Source organism: Nothobranchius furzeri, chromosome 5 (assembly GCF_043380555.1).
Source record: "Nothobranchius furzeri strain GRZ-AD chromosome 5, NfurGRZ-RIMD1, whole genome shotgun sequence".
Lineage (NCBI taxonomy): Eukaryota > Metazoa > Chordata > Actinopteri > Cyprinodontiformes > Nothobranchiidae > Nothobranchius > Nothobranchius furzeri.
The window spans coordinates 25,028,462-25,044,393 of NC_091745.1; the positions used below are offsets into that span (position 1 = coordinate 25,028,462).

At 41.6% G+C, this 15,932-nt stretch overlaps 3 protein-coding genes across 3 annotated transcripts in view; 1 reads left to right on the top strand and 2 right to left on the bottom strand.

Annotated features, from left to right (window-relative positions):
* Positions 1 to 15,932, bottom strand: part of LOC139069993 (uncharacterized) — a 452,948-nt gene that overhangs the window by 339,849 nt on the left and 97,167 nt on the right. The gene's annotated exons all lie outside the window — the stretch shown is intronic.
* Positions 725 to 2,564, bottom strand: hoatz (HOATZ cilia and flagella associated protein). Its single transcript, XM_015942472.3, has one exon. It carries the CDS (start codon positions 1,451 to 1,453, stop codon positions 1,016 to 1,018), a length of 438 nt encoding a protein of 145 aa, XP_015797958.3. The 5' UTR covers positions 1,454 to 2,564; the 3' UTR covers positions 725 to 1,015.
* The window catches only part of LOC107373143 (myosin-11), a 58,473-nt gene continuing 45,798 nt past the window's right edge, over positions 3,258 to 15,932 (top strand). The window contains exons 1-6 of the mRNA XM_070551496.1: positions 3,258 to 3,364; positions 5,258 to 5,597; positions 6,375 to 6,545; positions 8,059 to 8,215; positions 13,280 to 13,307; positions 13,959 to 14,058. Coding sequence (XP_070407597.1) covers positions 5,433 to 5,597; positions 6,375 to 6,545; positions 8,059 to 8,215; positions 13,280 to 13,307; positions 13,959 to 14,058 — 621 coding nt within the window. The 5' untranslated portion in view covers positions 3,258 to 3,364; positions 5,258 to 5,432. The remainder of the gene's footprint in view (positions 3,365 to 5,257; positions 5,598 to 6,374; positions 6,546 to 8,058; positions 8,216 to 13,279; positions 13,308 to 13,958; positions 14,059 to 15,932) is intronic.

Consider the following 15,932-nt stretch of genomic DNA (forward strand, 5'->3'; position numbering starts at 1 on the left):
CGGACTGCCATAAGGTATGGAGATGAAATCCTTGAACCCTTTGTCAGACCCTACACTGATGCAGTAGGTCCTGGTTTTCTCCTGATGCACGACAATGCCCGGCCTCATGTGGCAAGAGTATGCAGGCAGTACCTGGAGGATGAAGGAATTGTAACAATTGAATGGCCTTCACGATCCCCTGACTTAAACCCAATAGAACATCTGTAGGACATTATGTTTTGGTCCATTAGGCGGCGCCAGGTTGCTCCTCAGACTGTACAAGAGCTCGGGGATGCCCTCACACAGATCTGGGAGGAAATGCCACAAGACCACATCCGTTGTCTCATTAGGAACATGCCCCGACGTTGTCAAGCCTGCACACAAGCTCGTGGGGCCACACAAGATGCTGAAGCAATTTGAGTTGCAGAAATTAAGTTTTTGACATAATGGACTAGCCTGCCACATCTTCATTTCACTCAGATTTTAGGGTGTCTACACAACTGAGCCCTCTGTGGGCTGATAACTTTTATTTCCATTAAAAGACTTGGCATCCTTTTGTTCCTAAGACATTGCCCTGTCGTTATTTGTATAGATATCCAACTTCATATTGAGATCTGATGTATCTAATGTGTTTCTTTAAATTTTTGTACACACACACACACTATATATATATATATATATATATATATATATATATATATATATATATATATATATGCACACTTACCAGTCAGCCAAAGGGACTGTGGTGAGTTTCAGTGTTTTAGTCAGAATCAAAACATTTTCATAAACAGATTTTTTTTTACTTTGTAAACACGGGCCATGCAATTCGTGCTGAATAATGATCAACTCCAACTAGTAGGTATTTGCTGTTTTTTTTTTTTTTTTTTTTTTGGCAAAGATCAAATGAACCCAAAATAAAGCAAAACCACTGCAGCAGCAGTGTGAACCAATAAAAACAATAAAATAAAACATTTTTTGTTTAAAACACCAAAAGCCACGAGCACGCGGAAAGTTCCCTGGAAGTGAAACGTTCTCACTGAAGCTGTTTCACCAGCTCCTTCTCCAGCTCTGAGTCTGGATCTTCTTGCGGTTTGTTGGAGATCTTCACGGCCGCAGACAGGAGCTCCTTCTGGAGCCTCCGCTCTCTCTGCTTCATCAGGAGCGCCATGATCTCCTTCCTCTGATCAGCCATGGCCTCGTACCGCCGTCTCTCCTCATGCTTCTGCAGGAGAACCGAGACATCCGGCGGCTGCAGAACGGAGGGTCTTGACACCGGAGCGGCGGAGAGCCCCCTTCCCTTCGGCCGGGACACCGGAAGCCTCCGGTGGATATCTTCCGACACCAGGCGGGACTCGAGCGGCGGCGGCAGGGACACGGAGCTCCACAGCTGCCGGGCATGGGACACGTCCTCCGGGGAAGAGCCTGCAAACATGATGCCAAAGTTATCCGGAGAAAAAGCCTGCTGCGACATTTTCACTTCTGTCAGACGAAACTGCCAAATGTCTAGCAAAGGTTGTTTACGTGTGTCACCATAGAAACAAGCCGTGAAGCACGGAGAGTTTCAAAATAAAAGCACCAAGCCTGGCCTGCAGTCAGTCAGAGAGATCTGTCATTTCCACCAGATGACCACACTGTCTCTGCACGAATATCAAACTGTCTCTCTGACATATCAAAATGGATGAAATCCCACCATCTCCAACTCATCCTCTCTAAAACTGAACTACTTGTCATCCCAGCAAAACCATCCATACAGCACAATATCAATCCAAAATGACTTCCTATCTCTGGCTCCTTCAAAGGCAGTTCGAAATCTCGGTGTTGTGATTGATGAACACCTGACCTTTAAAGATCATGTTGCCTCTGTTGCTCGTTCATGCCGCTTTGCGCTGTATAACATATGAAAGATCAGACCATACCTAACACAACATGCCACCCAGCTCCTGGTGCAATCTACTGTCATCTCCCGCCTCGATTACTGCAACGCCCTAACTGGTCTTCCAGCCTGTACTGTGAGACCTCTTCAAATGGTCCAGAACGCAGCGGCGTGTGTGGTCTTCAATCAGCCAGAAAGAGCACACGTCACCCCTCTGTTCATTGAGCTCCACTGGCTACTGCTAGCAGCACACATCAAATTCAAATAGCTAACACTAGCATACAAAGTCCGAGATGGTACGGCTCCCATCTACCTGAATCCTCTTGCAAAGGCTTACGTCTCAGCCCGGCTGCTCCGGTCATCACAGGATCGTCGGCTAGCAGTGCCTACACCACGCTCAGGACAATCCAGACTCTTCTCATGCATCGTTCCACAAATGTGGAATGACCTTCCAAGCACTACCAGAACAGCGGCTTCCTTTTCAATTTTCAAGAAACTCCTGACCCTGCTCTTCAGAGAGCATCTTCTTAACTAGCACCCTCCCTGCACCCGTCCCCCCTCTCTACTGTCCACTCCTTGTTCCCTCCTCTCCATGATTGATGTCAAGTTGTTGATGTTGTTATTGTTGTTGTTAGCCTCAAGGACAACATGCCGATTATCACTTGTAAGTCGCTTTGGACAAAAGCGTCTGCTAAATACATAAACATAAACATAAACATGAAACATAAACATCTGAGTTTGGAGAATCAGAGAGAAATTCTCATGAAGGATTCAAGCTAACAGCTAATCAGACCGGTGCTAATCCCAGAAGACTTCTGGAGTCGGAGAACTTCAGGCGCTAAGGGGTGTGTTCCAGTCACAGTTGCTTGATGCTGATTAACAGTTCGTGAACAGCCATACTGTGTGTGACCAACATTAACTGGTTGACCTTTAGAAATTCCTGGTTGAGTAAGATGCCATTCAGCACTGACTGGTGACCAGCATGAGGAGGAAACTGTTGTGGCTGAGTAAGGATCCTCCACATGCTGCTGAATCTTAGATGACTATGAGTAAAATTCACCTAAATGAGAGGATTTTTTTTTTTTTTTTTTTGGTGTCCAATAGTTTCAACCTAATTTAAAACATTTCTCATTGAGGAACCGGAACTCTAATTTACACAAAGAGTCAAATTTCTCTCTTGAAGTGTTGTTTTGTCTTACAGTGTTTACTCTGCTGGTTCACATCTACCACCTTGTTACCTTTTAACTCACTGACCTGACATTTTACTGATCATGACTTAGGAGCTCTTACTTTAAGGGAAGCTAATAAACTGGATCTGATTGGGTGAATGAAGACATGCCAAGTAGGGAGAGAAGGCGGGTGGTGCTTTCCGCTCCACCCCAGGTGTCACAGCCTTTTTAAACAGAGAGGAGGAGGAAGAGCGACATCATCATCTTCAGCAGCATCCCTTCGCTCACCTGACCTGGTGTTTCCCTGGATAACCTGCTATGAGGACCAAAGGACTGACCTGTAAGTATGACCATTTGAAAACTAGCTGCTTTAATACAAGTGCTTTTAAACGTATCCATGGATGCAGCACTTACCTGACATGATCTGGTAGATGTTTCACTGGAAAAGCTAAGTGATGTGAAAGTTAAATAAATCCAAAAGCCTTCATTTTGACAGCTGCCTATCTAATAAAGTCATTCAGAAAGATATTTTGTGATGGTGTAGTCCTAAAGTGATTTAAAAGCAGACAAATTTAATATGACATAACGTGATTTATTTGAGTTTAAACACAGCTAAAAGGTTACAGTTTGAATCTAAATCTCTGAAGTGTTTTATGAGATCAGGCATTCCTGTAACCAGGTGTAGCATATTGATCTGAGCTCACGGCTGCTGCGGCTGCAGCCACACATGGATGCATCCTCTGACATGTCACCATTTTGGTGTAAACGCTAAGCTTGGCTGGACACATGAGCTGCTGCACCTTATAAGGTGAAATTTCAGCTAAGTTCCTAGCATCCGTCTCTGGACTACTGAGCCACCAGGAGCAAAGGGTTAGCCAAACATGGGCATTCCAGCATGGCAGCTCTCCTGTTTGATTACAGGGGTTATCTGTGTGCTGCTTTTCATGTTTTATTGCCTGCTGTTCAATGGGAGGTCAAAGCAGCCTTGTGACCTACACGGAGAGCCACGGACCTGGATCAGTGAGTAAGTAGCTCCATGCAAAATGAGGGAAATGTGCCCAGGTCATTATCGGCAGTCATCGGTGGGACAGTTCACTGGAACTTAATGCAAATGTTAGAAATGTGAATGCAAAGGCAGCAGCTTGAGGAGGTGGAGAAAATGTGAGAAGCAGCTGTGTCCATTTTATTTGTAGGGGTGCAAAGAAAGAAGCCTTTGAACACCTGAACAGTAAGTTATGTCATCGCTTGGATCTGTTTGTGATTCTGTTGGTGTTTGCGGGTGTTTTGAGGTGAAAAACTGAAATCTTTAGGCGCAGTTGTTATTCCAGAACAAACCTCACTTACTTTTGATGTCTGAAACTCTTTAGAGACAGTTTGTCATCATCTTCAGGGCACCAGAAGCTGCTTAGACTTTTATTTACTGTGTTTTCGTACAATAAACTGCTATCATCTATGCAAACACATTTGTCTTTTTGACAAATCCCTGAAATTAATTTGACTTGTTAGACATTTTTATTGTTTAAAAGACATTTATTAATTCATTATAGATACCAGAATGCGCACTTTTCTGGATTATAGGAACAATGCTCTTTTGAATTAGGCATCGCTGGAATTTGCTGTCAGACAGACAAGCAGGTGAAGCCACACGTTACCCTGAGTCTGAGCTGAAAGCCACACGGTCAGAGGTTAGGATTTGGCCTCCAGCTACACAAACTGGGCTCAGAACATGACAAATATTGTTCAAATTCCCATAAAGGTGTGGATAGAAAGGTCAGTCCTTCACATTTATGTGTGGTTGGAAATCCCTAAAACACCTCCTTCCTTCAGATAACTTAAAGTTTCTGTCTCTAATTGCTTTTAGGTTTAATCAGCTGTTGTCGTAGATGGATGTGTGCTGATTAGTCACATTTTGCCTTTAAATTGTCACTTCCCTGCTTTGTCATTCAGACAAAGCAGGGAATCGGGCTAACTTGTTTAAAGGTGTGACATTGAACAAAGAAGGTGCAGCACGTTCCAGCTCTTTTTGAAAAAGCATTTCAGCCATTCACCTTTTTTAGGTTCACCCATTGCAGGAATGCTAAATGAAGAACACCTGCTGGTGATGCTCATCATTGACCTCCACTTGGAAGGAAAAACAATATGAATCAGCCAAAAACCAACATTAGGACTTATTTCAAAATGAAAAGAGTCAGGACACCAACAACACTAAACACTATAAATGTGACGTTAACAGGTCAGAAGTGAAACGGAGGTCAGTGGTCAGATCAACCCCCATCACCACTACAGAGGCCGTCTCTATCAAAGACACCGACGCCACCTCAGACACATCTGAACCGCCTGCAGCCGTCCCCGTAGCTGCTGCTTCTGTCCCAGAGGTCGATCCACTTGTCCTCGTTGACACTTCCAACATGGCTGACCTGTCTGCTGATGACAGCAAATACCTCTACCTGGAAAACGACTTCCGTAACAGCGGAGTGGCCCAGGCTGACTGGGCGGCCAAGAAGATGGTGTGGGTGCCGTCAGAGAGGGAGGGCTTTGAGGCGGCCAGCATCAAGGAGGAGAAGGGAGAGCAGGTACTGACAAAGTCACTGTTTATCAATGCTGCAGTAAACAGCAGCGTGGGGTGTACCACAGGGATCAGTTCCTGGTCAGCTTTATGTATTTAGATTCCTCCTCTTGACCAATTTATCCAGAACATTAATCAACATTAGCAAATGACACTCTCCCATAAGTGCAGGTAAAACCTACAGCTCCAGCCTGGCATTCAGTTCTAGTCCAACATTGTTCTTCATATTTCTGTCCAGATAATTGTTTTTTAAATTCGTTTAGCTCTAATAAGAATTACAAACAATGGTTTCAGCTGAATTGAGAAGAAAGTTAACATTTTACTTATTGAGTCCAACATGACTTTATGCAGGCCAGGTATTACAGTAGAGCTGTGCCCGGATCTGCCACATACCCATTTATGCTTAGTAAACAATGAATGTTTGCCCTCTTTACTCAGTGTTGATTAGCATGTGTTTATCATAATAACCTAATGTTTGCAACTTTAAAAAATGCATCTTTTAAAATGAAAACAAATTTCTCAAGTTTTGATGATCCTCAAAGTCCTGACAAAACCACCGTTCAGTCAGATTTGACTCCAATTCAAAAAGAAAAACGTATTTATTGATCCGTTTTAATGATGACATGCTGAAGATCTTTGAGCTCAGTTTATGTGAAACAAGAGTGATCGTTTATATTTATGCCAGAGTTGTTTGGGAAAACGTTTGTTACAATTTAAAATACAGAAACTGCTGAGAAATGAAAACAGGCCATAATCTTGTCTGGATATCTCTGTTGTCCTGCAGGTTTTGGTGGAGCTCTCCAACGGTCAGAAGGTGATGGTGAACAAAGACGACATCCAGAAGATGAACCCTCCAAAGTTCAGCAAAGTGGAGGACATGGCCGCCCTCACCTTCCTCAACGAGGCATCCGTCCTGCACAACCTGAAAGAGCGATACTTCTCCAGCCTGATCTATGTGAGAAATACTTCAGTGTTAACATTTTCCACACTTTCTAATCAAAATAGATGAATATGTCTTCAGAAGGATTTTTAATATGAGTAATCAAACTCAAGAAAGATGCAGTTTGTCAGATGAATCTGTGGGCTTTAAGAAATTAAATTAAAATAAGAAAAAGAACATCAAACACATCAATATCTAAATTTTAAATGAAATTTGATTTATGGCTTTAATCATTCTCTAAATTAAGATTTAAATGTACTTTACAAATTGATTTTGACAAGAAAGGAAAGAGAAGTGTTTGAAAAAAATATTTATTCATCATTCTTTTTCTTCATTTGAAAACAGATCAAAAGTTCTCTGTGAAACTCATCGTCTGAAAATTCTCACTTTTATGAAATTGCTACAAAAAAAGTCATCTTCTGTTTTAGTTTCTTCTTGTTTGACTCAAAATACTTTGATAGTTGTTAAATGGCTGCTGCTACTACAAAAGTATCACACATATCTGAGACAGCAGGAGGTGGAGCAGGTTCGATCAGGGCTCCGACCAGAGAGTGCTGCTGTGGGACTTTTAACCCACCTTGCCTGCTGGTGGTGGTCAGAGGGACCGCTGGTGCCTGTGGTCAGCAGGCCTCGCCTCTCTCAGTGCGCCCATCTGCATCTGTGGCTACAGTGTAGCTCATCACCACCAGCGTGTGAATGGGTGAATGACTGGTTGTGTTAAGAAGCGCTTTGGGGGGTTGTAGAACTCTAAGAAGGTGCTGTACAGGTCATTTACCATACGTCTGTCTGAAATCAGATATTTATTTAGAAAAGTACCACGGATACGTACCTACACTCAGTTGTTCACAGGAAATGACTCAAAGACTGGAGATGATTTATGAACAAAATAACTTCTGAAAAAAAATCTAGGCTTTTGTTGACAGATCAAATATTAACCATAAAACTTAAAATGGAAAGATGGATTTAAAAATATATACTTTAAAGTTGCACAGATTGAAAGTCTTCAGTCAGAAGCAGCTGCAGATGAGAGGGTATTATTTATAAACCCAAGAAGTTCAGATGGTGTCCATATTCAGGTTTAAAACTCTAAAGCGATGGCGTGCTCTCCTCCTGGAGTCAGGATGTTCTGGGAGGATCAACAGCTTATGTTTGGATTTTTTAGTCAGTCTTACAGAGTCTAATAAGGTGCTGGACGTAAAGGTTACCATCCATTATCTCTGGAAGTTAGGAGTTTGAGTCTCCTCATTCCTTATAAGTGCAGGCGTCAGAGAAAATAGAAATAAGTCACAAACTGACCATGAACTGAAACGTGGAAGAACAACATGGTTCTGTTTCTGTGTAGAATAAAATCACTGCTTCCACACACATGAGGTTCCCTTTATTCCTGGAAATTCACTGAGCTAAAGAGACAGCAGTCCCAGGAAAATAAAACAATCTGTGACAACTCTTGGATGGATGTTTTAATATGAAAGCATGTGGACATTTCATTGTGGAGTAAAACAACACGTACTTTTTCTTACCTCTGCAGACGTACTCAGGTCTGTTCTGTGTGGTGGTCAACCCCTACAAGATGCTGCCCATCTACTCGGAAAAGATCATTGAGATGTACAAGGGCAAGAAACGCCACGAGGTGCCGCCGCACATCTACTCCATCACAGACAACGCCTACAGGAACATGCTGCAGGGTAAAGTGCTAGAGAGATCAGAGCAGTCAGTTTGACTCTCATTCATATCCTGTTTCTGACATTTTTTCCACTTTAACAAGACAAACAAAATGGAATCAGTCCACATTCAATTTAATCAAATAAACACAAAAGTCATAGCATAGTTCATTTGCTCATATGTAAAATTAAAAAGCAGGCTGAAATTAAAAAATATATCAAAATTCTTTTAAATCCACATTAGATCAAATCAATAGAAATAGTTGATTTGTTTTAGATTTTTGCACCAGCGGGATCAACCTTCTGCCACAATCTTCAGTAGAATAAATTGTTATAAAGTATAAATTATATCAGTATTTGTACCACTTACTCTCCACAGCTAAAAGCTAAATAGTTTTCTATCAAGTAAAATGAATCTGCACAATTTTATTGGAAATGCCTTTTATTGTTAGAGTGTTATTGTGAAATTCTGCCTGGAAGTCATTCTTTCTGAACAGGAAGTGCTTCAGCTAGCTATCCCTGCAGCTAATTATGTCTGCAGATAACTACATAACTTCATGTAGATCTGTGTAAATGCTATAACATTATGTAAGTGTTAGCTGCTGTGATAATTTATTGGTTCACAGGTAACACCAAGTAACGACAGGTAATGACAGGTATGGCAGGTAACAACAGGTATGACAGTTAACAACAGTTAGCAGCAGATAACGACAGGTATGGCAGGTAACAACAGGTACAACAGTTAATAACAGGTAACAACAAGCAACGACAGGTAAATGCTATGGCAGTAAACAACAGGTATGACAGTTAACAACAGTTAGCAGCAGGTAACGACAGGTATGGCAGGTAACAACAGGTACAACAGTTAATAACAGGTAACAACAAGCAACAACAGGTAAATGGTATGGCAGTTAACAACAGGTAACAACAGGTACAGCAGGTAACGACAGGTAAATGGTATGGCAGTTATCAACAGGTAACAACAGGTACAGTAGGTAACGACAGGTATGGCAGGTAACAACAGGTAACAACAAGCAACGACAGGTAAATGGTACGGCAGTTAACAACAGGTAACAACAGGTATGACAGTTAACAACAGTTAGCAGCAGGTAACAACAGGTAATAACAGGTAACAACAAGTAATAACAGGTAACAACAGTTAACAACAGGTAACAACAGGTACAGCGGGTAACAGGTATGGCAGGTAACAACAGGTACAACAGTTAACAACACGTAACAACAGGTAACGACAGGTAATAACAAGTAACAACAAGCAACGACAGGTAACAAATGGTATGGCAGTTAACAACAGGTAACAACAGGTACGGCAGGTAACGACAGGTATGGCGGGTAATAACAGATACGGCAGGTAACGACAGGTATGGCAGGTAACAACAGGTAATAACAGGTAACAACAAGCAACAACAGGTAACAAATGGTTCGGCAGTTAACAACAGGTAACAACAGTTAACAACAGGTAACAACAGTTAACAACAGGTAATGGCAGGTAACAACAGGTACAGCTGGTAACAACAGGTATGGCAGGTACAACAGTTAACAACAGGTAACAACAGTTAACAACAGGTAATAACAGGTAACAACAAGCAACGACAGGTAACAAATGGTATGGCAGTTAACAACAGGTAACAACAGGTACGGCAGGTAATGACAGGTATGGCGGGTAACAACAGGTACGGCAGGTAACGACAGGTATGACAGGTAACAACAGGTAATAACAGGTAGCAACAGGTAATAACAGGTAACAACAGTTAACAACAGGTGATGGCAGGTAACAACAGGTATGACAGGTAACAACAGGTAATAACAGGTAATAACAGGTAACAACAAGCAATGACAGGTAACAAATGGTATGGCAGTTAACAACAGGTAACAACAGGTATGGCAGGTAACGACAGGTATGGCGGGTAACAACAGGCACGGCAGGTAAGGACCGGTACGGCGGGTAACAACAGGTATGGCGGGTAACAACAGGTACGGCAGGTAACGACAGGTATGGCAGGTAACAACAGGTAATAACAGGTAACAACAAGCAACAACAGGTAACAAATGGTTCGGCAGTTAACAACAGGTAATAACAGGTAACAACAAGCAATGACAGGTAACAAATAGTATGGCAGTTAACAACAGGTAACAACAGGTACGGCAGGTAACAACAGGTATGGCAGGTAACAACAGGTACAGCAGGTAACGACAGGTACGGCAGGTAACGACAGGTACGGCAGGCAACGACAGGTACAGCAGGTAACGACAGGTACGCCAGGTAACAACAGGTAATAACAGGTAACAACAGTTAACAACAGGTAACAACATTTAACAAAAGGTAATGGCAGGTAACAACAGGTACGACAGGTAACAACAGTTAACAACAGGTAACAACAGGTGTTGGGTAGATAACCCGGAAGGGGAGGACTGTAAGGTGTTGATTCAGGTTTGCAGCTGCCACTCCCCGGAGTGTCGGCCAGAACACTACTCTAGGCCCGGATGGCGATTCAGGAAGAAGACACAGAAGACGCCCAGGATGGTTTAAACTCTTGTATTGCCTCCACACAGTCAAAGGTAACAGGATTGTCGGAGGAGCAGGTGTTACATACAAGTTTAGGTACAGGTGTGTGTCTGTGTGTGTGTGTGTGTGTGTGTGTGGTCTCTGTAATGAACAGAAAGAAAATAGTACATCACTAAAATGTTCATAATAGTAACTCAGAGTACATCAACAGAAACACAGGTAGGAAAGAAACTAACATCCCCTTTGCTACCATAAACCAGATATTACCCACATCCCATATATAAACCCACTGAGCTAACTCAGCACACAATTATCCCCAATCACACGGCAGGAGAGCTAGCCTAACTTAGCTTAGCTTAGCTTAGCTTAGCACTCGCTAGCGACACAAACAGAAACATCTTCACTTCCCTCTAACTTCAACTAGTCACAAACACATTTTATCCGCACATCCTCATACATCACAGACTTACGTTGTTCAGTAACACACACTTCTCACGAAATGACTTCTCTGCTGATAATCGGGAGCAAACACACTCATATAGATCTCACCCACGTAATCACCTATCCAAAACCTCTCCCATCCAAAGTGGTGGGGTGACATCTACAGGTCACTCTAAGCAACTACAGGTGAACAACTGAACAGAATAGAAAGGAGGACTCTCAACTATGGGGCCTTTTGTACAACAGGTAACAACAAGCAACGACAAGTAACAAATGGTATGGCAGTTAACAACAGGTAACAACAGGTACGGCAGGTAACGACAGGTATGGCGGGTAACAACAGGTACGGCAGGTAACGACAGGTATGGCAGGTAATGACAGGTATGGCGGGTAACAACAGGTACGGCAGGTAACGACAGGTATGGCAGGTAACAACAGGTAATAATAGGTAACAACAGTTAACAACAGGTAACAACAGTTAACAAAAGGTAATGGCAGGTAACAACAGGTACGACAGGTAACAACAGTTAACAACAGGTAACAACAAGCAACAACAGGTAACAAATGGTTCGGTAGTTAACAACAGGTGACAACAGGTAACAACAGGTAATGGCAGGTAACAACAGTACGACAGGTAACAACAGGTAACAACAGTTAACAACAGGTAACAACAAGCAACAACAGGTAAATGGTATGGCAGTTAACAACAGGTAACGACAGGTATGGGGGGTAACAACAGGTACGGCAGGTAACGACAGGTATGGCAGGTAACAACAGGTAATAACAGGTAACAACAAGCAACAACAGGTAACAAATGGTTCGGTAGTTAACAACGGGTGACAACAGGTAACAACAGGTGACAACAGGTAACAACAGGTAATGGCAGGTAACGACAGTATGTCAGGTAACAACAGGTAACAACAGTTAACAACAGGTAACAACAAGCAACGACAGGTAAATGGTATGGCAGTTAACAACAGGTAACGACAGGTATGGCGGGTAACAACAGGTACGGCAGGTAACGACAGGTATGACAGGTAACAACAGGTAATAACAGGTAACAACAAGCAACAACAGGTAACAAATGGTTCAGCAGTTAACAACAGGTAACAACAGTTAACAACAGGTAATGGCAGGTAACAACAGGTACGACAGGTAACAACAGGTAACGGCAGGTAACAACAGGTAGTAACAGGTAACAACAGTTAACAACAGGTACGACAGGTAACAGGTGTGACGATACAATTTTTACACAGGCATATCCACTTCTGACCGAAAGCTTTGATGTGCATACTGCCACCTGTCTAAAACAAAAGGGGAAAAACAGTTTGTGCTAAAACCGCAATATGAAATTGTCAAATCTATTTTTTTTTTTATGAGTTTGGCCCATCTCTTATTTAGGTCATTAAATGCAGCTGAAGATGTTAATTATTTAGTGAAATGTTAAATATAGTAAACAAATAAATGAAATAATCAACACTATTTGATGTGGGAGATTCACCTGTTCTTTTTTTGCACCTTTACTGGTGATGTCATCGTCACCTACTGACCTGTTGTGGATGTTTCAGCTTTTATTGAAGCTACTGTGTTTACATCTGAAATTCAAGAAAAAAATCTATAATTGAAAATATATGTTTCCCATTTTGGAAAAGGATCTTGTAAAAATTATAACTTTTTCCTAACTTAGATTAGTAAATCTAAGATGAAAAGATGAGCCAGCTGTTTTTCACAATAATTTACACAGCTCCCATGCAAGAAATGTACCGTCCCAAACATTCATAAAATGGCTATTTTTAGCCCATGTAAAGAGAGAAAAGCCAATCAAAGAAGATTCCTAAAAGTACATGGGTGTCTGCAGCCTCCAGATGGGGATGAGTTGTGGTCAGCCTGAAGCCTCGGAGCGTGCTGACCTCAGGCCTCCTCCAAACTTTCCATTCAGCTCTAGAATCACCATACATGGAGCATGGAGACCAGATTACGACAGTGGAGTCCTGCATCTTGCTGCTATATTTAGACCTAGCAAGTGATGGAGACTAATCTGAGCATTTACGAGGCTGAGTCAGAGGTCATGTTTGGTCTCTTCAGCTTGACTCAGTCTAACGTGTTTCTCTGTCTCGTCACAGACCGAGAGGACCAGTCTATTCTCTGCACGTGAGTCCAAATCACCAAGCTTTCATTTCACACTGCTTTTTACAATCACTGTTACTGTTCTCTTGAATCTTTACATGAAGATTTAGTCCACAAAACATGTCATAACTGTAAAGCAATTCACCTAAATGTTTACTAATTAGAACAAACAACAAAAACACTGAAATTATTCACATTTCACAAGAAGCTAGCTGAAAAAAGTGATTTGTTATAAAATTATAACCAAAGTATAATTTTGGTTTCAAACGACAGAAATAGACCACACGAATAGAATAGAATAGAATAGAATAGAATAGAATAGAATAGAATAGAATAGAATAGAATAGAATAGAATAGAATAGAATTCAACAATCCAAACCGGAGCAAAGAAGAACAAAATGAAAGAACAAGAACATACAGGAGTTTCTTAACGTTACTTAGAATTTACATTTTAAAGATAAAAATACTGTGTAAAAATACTAGAATATTAGATGGAGTGATAACATGATTGGAGATGTGACAATGAGACACAGTTGAGTGCAAATATGACAACAGAACTGTAAACAAGAGCATCAGGGAGTTTGCTGTTTCTGTTGGGAGCCATGGTGGTTGTAGAGTCCAACAGCTGGTTTTCTACCTCGCCTCTTTCACATATTGACTTGTGTTCCCTTTCAGGGGTGAGTCTGGAGCCGGGAAGACAGAAAACACCAAGAAGGTGATTCAGTACCTGGCTGTTGTTGCCTCCTCACACAAGGGCAAGAAGGACGCCAACCCAGTGAGTTCAAACCTGTGTGTGAAAGCATCAGATGAACCGTACATTTAAAGGTTGTACAGAACTCAACGCATTAGGAAAAGATTCTTCAGTTTCTTTGACATCTATTTCACATCAAACTGTATAAATGCTAAGGTCTTACCTGTAATAACACCTGAAGCTCTTCATTCGGTGTCCTTGGTGTTCAGATGTCTTCCACGAACATTAGAAAGTGGGAAAACAATTTTTGTAGCAAATCAGGAATCTGTGCTAACAAATGAAAATAAACATAACATGTGATATCGTGAATTTACAGCAAAATATGTCCAAATGACAGGAACTGTCCTTCTGTAGTTATTCAACATGCAGCGTAGCAAGGTTTTTACCTTATTTAGCTGACAGTTTCGGCTGCTTCCAGTGGCCTTTATCAGAGATCTGACGGTTGCTACTTTTTTGGGTATTTTCCCTTTTTATTTGCAGGCAAAATTGAAAAATGAGAATATGGTACAAAAGTTAATTTGTGTTAGTAATTTGGTGTAAAAGGTGAAACTTATATATGAGACTGAATCATTCCATGCAAATCCAGATATTTCAAGTCTTTGTTCATTATAATTGTGATGATTATGTTTATGTTTGTGTATTTAAAAGACTCTTTGGCAAAAGTGACTTACAAGTGATATATGGCTTACAGCTTATGACAGCTGAAAAACTATAATCATGAATATGTACTCAGCAGTTTGGTTTGGACCCCTTTTGCTTTTACTGAAATGAATGAACTTTTGCACCATATTCTAATTTTCCAGCGTTCGTCTGTCGATGTGGGCAATAAAAACTCTATAACTGTCACCATCTGCTCGTGTTTGGTCCACTTGGTTTATTTTGATTTTAGAATTCCGGCCCGGTCACTCCACTCTGAGAACCAGCTGCTGCTTGTGGCTCCTAAGGCCAGGTTGAAGTTGAGGGGACAGGGCGTTCTCTGTTGCGGGTCCGAAACTGTGGAACGCACTGCCCCTAACTATTAGGGACTCTCCATCAGTAGCAGTTTTTAAAATGAGGCTGAAAACCTACTTTTATGATCTGGCTTTTAATTCTGTGGGTTAGCAATTGTTAATGTTTTATATTTTGTAATTCTCATTTGTGGTTTTAATTATGTCTGTAGCGCTATATGTTTTATTGTTTTATTCTTTTGTTGTACAGCACCTTGGTGGCATGCTCATGACTATAAGGTGCTTTATAAATAAAGGCTGAGTGAGTGAGTGATTTTCCCTCAGCTTCCCAGTCACTCTGTACCTGTTGCTGCTCGATGATCACCTTAGTATTGAAGTCCCCTGTTCATTCATTACTGGTCAGATCCCCCGTTATGGTTCCTGCAGTAAACCAGTGTCCTCCCCTGATTTGAAGTGTTTCTGAGTTCACCTGCTCCTTGGATCCAACACCTAGCTGTGGCAGTAATGGCTGTTTTTGAATCAGAATCAGAATCAGAATAGGTTTATTGCCATTGTCAGTGAACAAACAATTCACAAACTGAACTTGCTTCGGTACTAATTGCTACATATAACATGAATAATAAGATTAAAAATTGAATAAAATAGAATAAAATATAATTAAAAAAACTAGAATAAAACTTTCAGCTATAAAAAATGGCGGGTAATGGTAACATGGCCGATAACGTGACGTTGTGTCGAGTACAGAAGACCAGCATGGTTGTGTGTTTATAAGCTATTCACAAGTCTAACGGCAGATGGAAAGAAGCTGTTCTTATGGCGGGAGGTTCTGGTCCGGATGGACCGTAACCTCCTGCCTGAGGGAAGCGGCTCAAAAAGTCTGTGACCCGGGTGAGAAGGGTCAGCTGCTATCCGACCTGCACGCCCCCGAGTTCTGGAGACGTACAGGTCATG